Here is an 11,393-nt window from a genome sequence, read left to right as displayed (position 1 = left end):
ACAAAACAGTTAAACAATATATTCAGAATCAACGAAAAGAGGTGTCAATGAGGCAGCAACCAGTGAACCCAATAACATAAATTACCAAAAGTAGACATCATCATGATTAATAGTTTATCATGTAGACTAAAACAAAAAGTGAAGATAAAATTGCCAAAAACTCAACATTACACACATAAGGAGATGCGGTATGAATACCAATGAGATACCTATCCACCCAAGATAAATGAATTGGATGTGAGCAATTTGACACATTCCCTGTTTGTATTCTCTATCCAAACCATGCATGGATTTTTCTTATTGTTGAAGGCCATACAGTTGCCTATAATTGCTGTATGGCCTTCAACAATGAGAAAAAATCCATGGGAATGTGTCAGAGAGACAATGGGCAACCTGACCAAAGAGCAGTAAACAACCCAATGCCACCAATGGGTCAGGTCTTCAACGCAGCGAGAAAATTTTGCACCCTGAAGCCCGATTCCGATAGCCCTAGGACAATAATTTATACAATATATTTGAATGATGTTGACTTTTTTTAACAATTTGTTTTTCATATATATGCTATGCTGGTGACTAAAAATTTCTTTGATTTTAATATTTACTTTCTTTTGTAGACAAACCAAGGATGTTTAATGGACACAGATTTTATGTGTAAAATATGAATAATTAAAAAAAAACCGTAATATTCAGGATTTTCATTGTATCATAAACAAGCTTCAATTTTATAAGAACAAGATTCAAACTGAAAGAATTTGTTTTTAATTACTAAAGCATCAATCAGTATAAATAGATCACAGTACCAAAAATGTTGGGTATACATTATTTTGACAGCCGCCACAAAGCGAAAAAAAAAATAAACACAGATGTACACTGATTAAATGAAACAAATATCAAGAAACACTGTTGTCAGATATGTTAGGGAAATAAGATTTGTATTAACAAATTAAAAATCATATGAACAATTATACAGTTAGTTTTTACGGTTGAATTGTATCTTATTTTCATGTCGGGCCCTTTAATAGTTGACTATATGGTAGGTAGTTTTCTTAATATCGAAGACCATGCAGTGATCACATTTATGTATATCCATGTCATTTGAACTTTGTTGGGTTGTTGCCTCGTTAGCAATCATACCAGTTTCCTTATTTTTATATAAAAGGTTCACAGCAGAATATATTGTTCTTGTGAATCTGTCCTTTGTTGTAGGCTAATACATGATGGAAATTATAAGAGTTGGAGAAGTAGAATACACTTTTGAGTTATTATCTTTTTTTTTACAACTTACTATGCAGTATTGGACAAATTCCATTCCATGTGCATGATTCAAACATGCATTCAAAGAGTATTTGGTTTCATGACTGACTGGTTAAGTTCTATATTTCTCCATGGACACGGGCTACACTGGCAAAGTGGTTTTGTGTGAAGGTTGGTTCCTTAATATTTTCTTCCCAAAAGGATTATGCGATTATTGGTGTATTTAACAGCTTCGAAACATTCAGACTATTCTGTTGTTTGCCGTTTTAAGACCAGAAACTGTTAATTTGGTAAATGAAAATTGAGTTGGCTCATTGTGTGATCTCGCTGATCTGCCAGTTATACTTGTTAAAAAAGATTTTCTACATATGCAATCTTAGTATTTGTATGAGATGTTTTCTTTACATAGACGTAACTTGATGTGTGCTTTTTTGTAAGGTAAGTACATCAGATATATAAAACTAGAGGCTCTAAAGAGCCTGTGTCGCTCACCTTGGTCTATGTGAATATTAAACAAAGGAAGCAGACGGATTCATGACAAAATTGCGTTTTGGTGATGGTGATGTGTTTGTACATCTTACTTTACTAAACAGTCGTGCTGCTTACAATTATCTCTATCTATAATGAACCTGGCCCAGTAGTTTCAGTGGAAAATGTTAATAAAAATTTACAAATTTTATGAAAATTGTTAAAAATTGACTATAAAGGACAAGAACTCCTTAGGGGGTCAACTGACCATTTCGATCACGTTGACTTATTTGTAAATCTTACTTTGCTGAACATAATTGCTGTTTACAGTTTATCTCCATCTATAATAATATTCAAGATAATAACCAAAAACAGCAAAATTTCCTTAAAATTACCAATTCAGGGGCAGCAACCCAAAAACGGAATGTCCGATTCATCTGAAAATTTCAGGGCAGATAGATCTTGACCTGATAAGCATTTTTATCCATGACAGATTTGCTCTAAATGCTTTGGTTTTTGAGTTATAAGCCAAAAACTGCATTTTACCCCTATGTTCTATTTTTAGCCATGGCGGCCATCTTGGTTGGTTAGCCGGGTCAACGGACACATTTTTTAAACTAGATACCCCAATGATGATTGTGGCCAAGTTTGTTTCAATTTGACCAAGTAGTTTCAGAGGAGAAGATTTTTGTAAAAGTTAACAACGACGACGGACGACGGACGCAAAGTGATGGGAAAAGCTCACTTGGCCCTTTGGGCCAGGTGAGCTTAAAAGGACAGCATAAATTATTGCAGGAATTTACAGAAATGCGAATAACGAGACAAAACAAGTAAAAATGGATAAAACAATAAAGAAATCGAGACTAACGGTGACACAATAAACTGATGGTTACCGTTGCTTAACGTCCAGTGACAAATATTTCATGCATGTTTAGGACGATGTGAAACAATACAGAGAATAGATAATAGTGGTATTTTATAGTATGAAGATAAGAGAATGAAGTGGACAGGTGTCGTCATAATATAAGAATAGTTTGATATCTCGGGTTGTTTTTGAATCGTCTTGTGGTAAATAATGGTAATATTCAAGACGAAAAGAAATTAACAATAATTATAATAAGGAGGTCCTAATTTATAGCTCGTTCGGGATACAGGTTGGAGAAATTATGACTCACTAAAAAATAAGGGTATATTGTATTAAAGCAGAAATATAGATTTAAGTATAACGGTCCACCTACGGACCTCTTTTTAAGCGTGCAGAGAGCATGGTATCTTCTATACACGAACAGTGGCAGATCCAAAGGAGAACTTCACTCACTCATGCTACAGTGTTTCCCTATAATCAACCACATTTTTCCTAAGAAAAAAAGGGGGGTTTAGGTGGATCCGCATATGACGAGTGCTATAATATTTAAGAAAGGTCTCAGAATAAAACGAGGAAGGCGTTTGGATGCCGCTGTCTGCGGTACTCAGGTAGTGGGGGAACCAGGGGTGACACAACCGGCCGAAAACTAGAAAAGTAGTTATTGATCTGCAAGTCTTAGATAAAAAACCATGACAAAATAGAGTAAAACTTATATAAAGTACTTTTAATCAACGAAAAAAAATAAATATCCGAAATCTGAATATAAAGTACGGCCAATTAAAGCTTAATTTTGATTATATCTTTATTACATGTTTATAAATCACTCAGTTTCAGACAAGAACTCTGAGAACAGGAATACGTGTGATTGACTTCAAGTTTGTATTAAAATCTCCCATCAGCACATTGGCCAACATAGAGTGAGCTACAAGAATGTCTACATGTACATTTACTATTACACTGTTGTTTTTAAAAAAAATATATTGGGGATAACGGAAGTGCTATTTATAGATATGTTTTCTATTAAGTTATTTGTTACGCCCCCTATAAATATTTGACCAGTCTGGTTAATCACCCCAGACGATATATTTAAATATGCGTCTGGGAAATCGAGACTACTCTTGTATATAACATAAGGCTTAGGTAGTTCGAAATACTTTCTATATACTCAATTCGAAATACTTTATATATATTCAATTCGAAATACTTTCTATATACTCAATTCGAAATACTTTCTATATACCCAATTCGAAATCTGTATATAGAATAAAACAGAACAGAATATTCATTTTTCCAAATTAAAGGGTATATAAAGAGCATATAAACAACCAGTGATGGTGCTAACTATTATTATTATTATACAGTATTTATAACAGCGCATTATATAATATCAAAAATTACCCTAAGCGCTTTACAACATATTCATACAGATATATAAGTATTAACAATAAAATATGGAAACCCATATTATGAGATCCTAAAAACAAACATATCTAAAAATAAATGGCATATAAAACTATAACTACTGATGATACCCCGCCCAAATATTTCGTTGTTGAGTTGTGAATCTGAAAAAGCATCACACAGTATAGCTGACTAATATAAACCTTGAAACCAAATTTCAGAAATCTTTGTTTTGTAGTTCCTCAGAAAAATATGACGATTTTTTTTTAACTTGGCTGTCATGTGAAAAGTGTTAACAAGAAGTGGTTGAGTAATGAATCTGAAAACTTATCACACGATATAGCCGACTTCAATAAACCTTTCAGATATCCTTGTAATGTAGTTCATGAAAAAAATACAACGAAAATATTCATGGGACGGAGGATGAACTGGACGGTTGGAAGGACGGACAGACAGAGGTAAAACAGTATACCCCACTTTTTTGATGCGGCGGTATAATGATTGGATCAATATTAAAGACTTTACAACAATAATAATATGATATAATTATCTTTATAGCACCAAAAACCTCGGTCACAATCGGAGCCAAAACAAAATAGAAAAAAAAAACAACTATATATATCTAATAGCAGTCAGTATCAAGACATGTACTACATAATTCAAAAGAACTATTGTTTAACAATACAATCGTCAGTATCCCCCATAATAGTCAAGTTTTCTTGTGTTAACATCGAGATGTGCTAGAAATGTGCTGCAAGAGTTCCTCCCTCAAATCATGATGAAGTGAGCATTCGATTGAAAAAATGACGCGCATCCTTAACTCTATCAGCTGTACATTACGAGTATCTGGCATTTTTCAATTCTTCATGTAATGGGTGAGCACCGATTCTTAACTAACATATGCACTACCTTTTTCTTAAAATCTACGGAAGTGTATTAGCGCCACACATTTTTTAAATTTTTTCTTCCAATGTTTGCGTTACAACGCAAACCTTTGCGAAATAATGCAAACCTTTGTTTTATCTTATTTCTTATTTAAGATTCAAAGGAAACAGTAGTTATTAATAGAGGAGGCTGTATATATTAAAATAAATCACCATTGTAGTCATTGCAAAGTAAAATCCTTGAATAATTAGATCATATCATTGACTTCAATAATGAGCAGAATAATATAATAAAATGTGATATGAATGCCGATAAGAAAACTCTCTATTTAAGTCACTTTTCCTAAAAGTAAACCATCATAGGCCAAAGTACGGTCTTCAACACATACATCCTAGCGCCCTTGTTCTAACAGGGGTGATCTGAGCCGGAGCACCCCTACCAGATCGCCCCAGTTTGAGTTTCATTTATTCTGTAATATTTTGGCGGGAATGTCAAATCCACTATAAAACTTATATTTATATATACAATTATACGGAAAAGACTATCTATCAAAATTAACGTAGAAATAATTATGAAAACGAATTAAATAATTTGAAAGTAAAAATTAAAGATTATTATGCCCAAAAAGCCGAGGCAGCCAGAATTAGGTCTAAGGTTAACTGGTACGAGAAAGGCGAAAAATCAACAGGGTACTTCTTTAAAATCGAAAAAAAGAGGGGTGCTGAAAAATTATGGACTAGAATAAAAGGTTCAGACGGAAGGTATAAGGACGATATAGAATCTATTTTAGAAGACCAAGTGTCTTTTTACAAACAATTATTTACATCCGAGGGTTGGGATAGGGATGCTGCAGAAAATCTATTACAAAATATAGATCATAAACTAAGTGAGGAAAATAAAAAAATGTGTGAAATGGAAATATCTTTAGATGAAATAAGTAAGGCCGTTAAAATTTTGAAACTTGATAAATCTCCTTGGGAAGACGGAATTGTGAATGAATTTTACAAAACGTATTGGCATTTGATAAGTGACGACTTCGGGGCGGTTATTAAGGAAATTTTTTGACAACAATTTGCTCTGTGAATCCCAATACAAAGGTATGATAACGCTTATGTTTAAGTCTGGGGAGAGAGAAGACATAAAAAAATTGGCGTCCTATAACGCTCTTGAACACGGACTATAAAATTATTTCCAAAGTACTCGCGGAAAGGTTAAAAAATGTATTACCGCAAATAATTGATTTCGATCAAAAAGGGTTTGTCAAAGGGCGCAACATTTTTCAAGGCAATAGATTATTACAAGATGTTATAGATTTTTGTGAATTAGAAGACGAGGAGGGTGCGATATTATTTTTAGATCAACAAAAAGCATTTGATAGGGCGGAATGGGAATGGATCGATTTTTGCTTAATAAAATTTGGGTTTGGGGAAAAATTCAGGAGTTTGGTAAAAATGCTTTTCATTAACGCTAAGACGTGCATTCATACGAATGGGTTTACTTCTAGATTCGTAGGCATAACCCGTTCAATTCGTCAAGGATGCCCAATAGCCCCGATGTTATATATCCTGCAAGCAGAACCACTTGCAGCATCAATTAGAAACAATCCTAATATAAAAGGAATAAAACTTCCAACTAGAACGGGGGACTTAATTGAAACAAAGCTAAATATGTTTGCTGACGATACCCAACTCTTTCATAAAAGCGAGGAGTCTATCAAAGAAACATTTAAAACTTTAAAACTGTACGAAAATGCTTCGGGGGATAAAATGAATATGGATAAGACTGTTGGCATGTATTTAGGCAAGTGGCGAAATAAAAAACCAAAATTTAACAAAATTAAATGGTCTAAGCGTCCTGTGACAGCATTATGGGTACTACATGGATACGGGGTGGACTTCGATTAAATCTGGTTAGAAAAAATAAATAAAACTAGAAATGCCATTGCAAGCAATAGCGGATGTCACCCTTCCCCTATTGCCACTAAGCGTCAGCCATTTGAAAACAATTCAACAGTGAATGCAGATCTATGAATTGCAATATATCTTTCTGTAAATTTTCAGTACAATGAAAGCATTGTCAAAAATTTCACATTTCTGCTGTTTCCATGGCAACGGCAGCCATTTTGAAAATTCCAAAGTCAAAAGTCTCATCTTTACATGCCAGTTGACAATAATATTAAGTTTCATTAAGTTTGGAGCATTTTGAAAATATTTGACATTTCTGGTTTTAGTTTAAGGTTTTGGTTTTAAACTGGTTTGGTTTGGTTTTTGGTTAGGTTTCAAAACTGGTTTAGGTTTACATGTTTTCAACAAATGTAAAGTTTATTGAAAAAAAAATGGTGTCCAAACAACTCGTTTCTACTCTTTTGTTTGACCTTATAAATGAGGATGATGATGATCTTTCATCTCAAACCGCAATTTTAAACAGCTACAACATAACACTGTCATGTATCAGACTTATGAAGAATAGAGTCCGAATTCCACGGGTACTCAACTATGCTGATTGTGTTGTTTCATCATACAGTCCAGAAGTGTTTAGAAAACGTTTCCGGATAAATCCAACCACATTCAATAGATTGGTAGAGGAGTTAAGAGGCTATACTAGGGACTTTAGATCCATTACATTAGAAAAACAGGTTCTCATTTTCATCAAGTACATCTCTAGCCAGATGACACTTCAAGCCATTGCAGACATTTTTGGAGTTTGTGAGTTCTCAGTTTTTGAGATTGTAAGAGATCTTTCTGATGTGATATGTCAAAAACTTCTACCAAAATACATAACATGGCCTAGCAGAAACCAGATACCTAGGACTGTACAGAAGTTTAAAGAGAAAAAGGGATTTCCTGGTGTCTTAGGAGCGATTGATGGGACACACATTCCTATTCGAGCACCCAGAGAGTTTCATGAGAACTACATTAATCGCAAATCTTTTCATTCAATAAATCTACAGGGAATATGTGATAGCAATATGCATTTCTTAGACGTATTTTGTGGGTGGCCTGGCTCTGTTCACGACTCTCGAGTATTCAAAAACTCACCAATTCATGGAATTATTGAAAACAATACTGAAGAGATGTTCCCTGGTAATACACATTTACTTGGTGATTCAGCTTATGGCCTAACTACATGGTTGATGACACCGTTTAAGGATTATGGAAACCTCAACAGCAATCAAAAGCGTTACAATTTTGTCCATAGTAGCACTAGAATGATGATTGAACATGCATTTGGAGCCCTTAAAGGAAGATTCCGCCGTCTCAAATATATCGATATGCTAGACCTGAATAAAGCAGTTAAAGTGTCTTTGAGCTGTTGCGTGCTACATGAGTTATGCGTACTACAAAATGATGACATGAACGAGTACATTGAAGAAGGGGTTAGAGAGATGGAAGAAATAAATAACTTTTTTGAGGTACATAATCCTTCAGACACTGCAGAGTCGAAGAGACGTATAATTGTAGACAATCTTTCAATTTGAAAATATATGACCATAGTAATAAATATAAGACAATCTATACAAAGTTGGTCTTGTATGCTGTATGAGTTTTCACTCTTAAATTAAACTCAACCAGTCTCTGAATTATTTATTGATAAGATACTGGCAATCTCTGTTTAAATGAGATGTGAAAACTGCAAAACCAATATCAGTGAATCATTAATGGTGTTTTCTCATCAACATACTTAGTTGCAATCTCTAACAAATTTACCTGTCAAATAATTCAGTGTTCATACATGTAGATAAATTGGAGAATTGAGCCCACTTTTTAAATTTTACAACATTGTACAATGAGTTGTGCTTATCTTAAGCAACAAAATACAGCGTACATACCAAATATCACTGACAAGGTCAGATGAACCATGCCAGGCAGTCATGTACAGCTGGCAATTTTTCCATAAAACAAATAGACCTATTGCTTATAGTTTAAGAAAAACAGACCAAAAACAAAAAAAATGAACACTGAGCGATGAACCGTGAAAATGAGGTCAAGGTCAAATAAAACCTGCGTGACTGACATATACATTATAAAATATTTCATTACACCAATGATAGTCGACCTATACCATATAGTATAAGAAAAACAGACCACAACTCAAAAACTGAACTTTAACCACTGAACTATAAAATGAGGTCAAGGTCAGATGACACCTGCCAATTGGACATGTACACCTTACAGTCCTATCATACACATAATATACTAGACCTATTGCTTATAGTATCTGAGATATGGACTTGACCACCAAAACTTAACCTTGTTCACTGATCCATGAAATAAGGGTGAGGTAAAGTGAAAACTGTCTGACTACATGAGGACCTTGCAAGGTATGCAAATGGTATACACATACCAAATATAGTTAGCTTATTACTTATAAGAGAGAATTTAACATTACAAATAAATCTTCTTTTTTTTTAAGAAGTCACTGAACCAAAAACCTAATCACAAGTTTTAACAATTCTATCAATTTCATATGCTCTTGTTCCCATAGGCTATTTCAATTTACTTTACGGTTTTGAATTCTAGTAAGGTTTACATTTTTTTTGTTATGTATCCAATTGTCATCTCATAAACATTTAATCTTTATCTTAGTATTTTCTAATTCACGACAAACAAGAAATATCAATTCAAAACATTTTTTAATTGCCAATTAATACAAGACGACAACAGTCAGACTAGAAAAAATAGCAATAACAATAACAATAACAAATGAAAAAAAAAAACAGATAGTGTTCAGAATTAACATTAATATTTGACAATATATTATCTATATAAAATGATGTGTAGCATAAAAACATTGAACACAAGAAGGTTATTCAAGGTAAAATCTCAAGGTTACAGCAAGGTCATGATTGTACACTTCAAATATATCATGTACAATGTACTAGTTTATGAGTACACCGATGTGCAGCTGGGAATTCAAAAACACCCTCATTCATATACAAGTCTTAAAAATGTTTTCATGGTAAAATCAGTACCCATTCATATATAAATTTGTATTTGATTTTAACTCGATTTGAAAAGATGAAACAAGATTTATATAAAAAAAACTAGATGTGTCAATTTTGGCAAAAATTAGCCGAGTGGAACAAAACTTAAACTTGATCTGTAATTCATTATGGTTAGCTCACATACCAAAAATCAGCTCAATATCTGAAACCATAAAAGAAAAAGGTCTGAATAACTGATTTTCAAAAATTTATCAAAGTCCAAACCCCTAAATTACAGAAACAATTAGCAAAGCAGGATGAAACTGAAACTTGATCTGTAACTTATCATGGGTAACTCACATATCAAAAATCAACCCAGTATCTGAAAGAATTTAGAAGAAAGTCTATATAACTGTGATTTTTAACAATTTATCAAAGTCCAAAGCCCGTAATTTCCACAAAAATTAAGCAGAGCAGAACAAAACTTAATCTTGATCTGTAACTCATCATGGTTAACTCACAAACCAAAAATCAGCCAAATATTGGAAGGCATTTAGAAAAAAACTCAGAATAATGGTTTGTTGTGGAATGACAGAATTATGGACAAGGGTAAAACTATATGGCAACGACAACATTATTAATTGGTGAATTCAATGATATATATATTTGACATATTAAAAAGATACCCATAACAGTGGGTGAAATAACATAACATCAGACAGTCAGGGGACTTACTTAAACATGTTAAATGAGTGATTTTCTAAATCCCTAGTTCAAGTAACATTATTTCCATTAAGGTTAGAAGTAAGAGTTGTCTTTCTTTAATAATCACCTATTAAAGTAGTACAAATTTATCACTAGAAGAATTGATTTAATTTTATTGTAACTTTAAATACATTGTACATGTATATATAAAACACTAATGATCCAGGGACTAATTATGTTTAAGAAATTATCAGAACCAACATCTGTGTTGATAGGATGACCAGGTCATTTCAGATGATGACCTTGTACTGAATCTTGGATAATATCATAAAAATCATTTGTTTAAGTATCACACCTCAATTTCCTTCCCAAAAATCACTTCTTTAAGTATCATTATTTTAATAACCCCCACTAATTTCAACACCCAGAACCATTTTTATTGTGAACAGTAGAATTTTATTATATAATCCGAAAGATAAAACCTTGAACTTTACAGGAAAAATACCCCCACTGCTGGGAAAAATCTGTTAAGAAAGTATCAGTTCATTAAGTTAAGCCATTATTATAGCATTTTTTTCAACTAAAATAGCATTTACAGCTAAATGATAGCATCAAAGTCATAAACCTTACTACTTAAAAGATGCAAAAAATTTCATTTTTTTTTCAATTTTACTAATGAAAATATTTTATTTGAACCTATGTGTTTAAAACTTTGGTAAAACTACAAAATCACAATTTGTGACAAAACTTCGAAATTGCTACTCAAATTTAAAAATCACTTATTTCAATAATTCCCCTGACTGTTAGAAAAAAACATGGTCAATTCTTGGACAGTGCATTGACAAGTTTCTCCATCAAGTCAATCTTCTTTTTCTCATTTTTCATTCTATC

General features: G+C 32.9%; 1 protein-coding gene across 1 annotated transcript; it reads left to right on the top strand.

Annotated features, from left to right (window-relative positions):
- The first annotated feature begins 7,121 nt into the window (after positions 1-7,121).
- On the top strand, positions 7,122-8,351 carry LOC139526264 (putative nuclease HARBI1). The gene has a single exon (XM_071321395.1). It carries the CDS (start codon positions 7,173-7,175, stop codon positions 8,349-8,351), a length of 1,179 nt encoding a protein of 392 aa, XP_071177496.1. The 5' UTR covers positions 7,122-7,172.
- The last annotated feature ends 3,042 nt before the right edge of the window (positions 8,352-11,393 follow it).

This window comes from Mytilus edulis, chromosome 6 (genome assembly GCF_963676685.1).
Source record: "Mytilus edulis chromosome 6, xbMytEdul2.2, whole genome shotgun sequence".
Lineage (NCBI taxonomy): Eukaryota > Metazoa > Mollusca > Bivalvia > Mytilida > Mytilidae > Mytilus > Mytilus edulis.
Note: the sequence above shows the minus strand (reverse complement) of the source record. Positions and strands in the feature narration are given on the sequence as shown.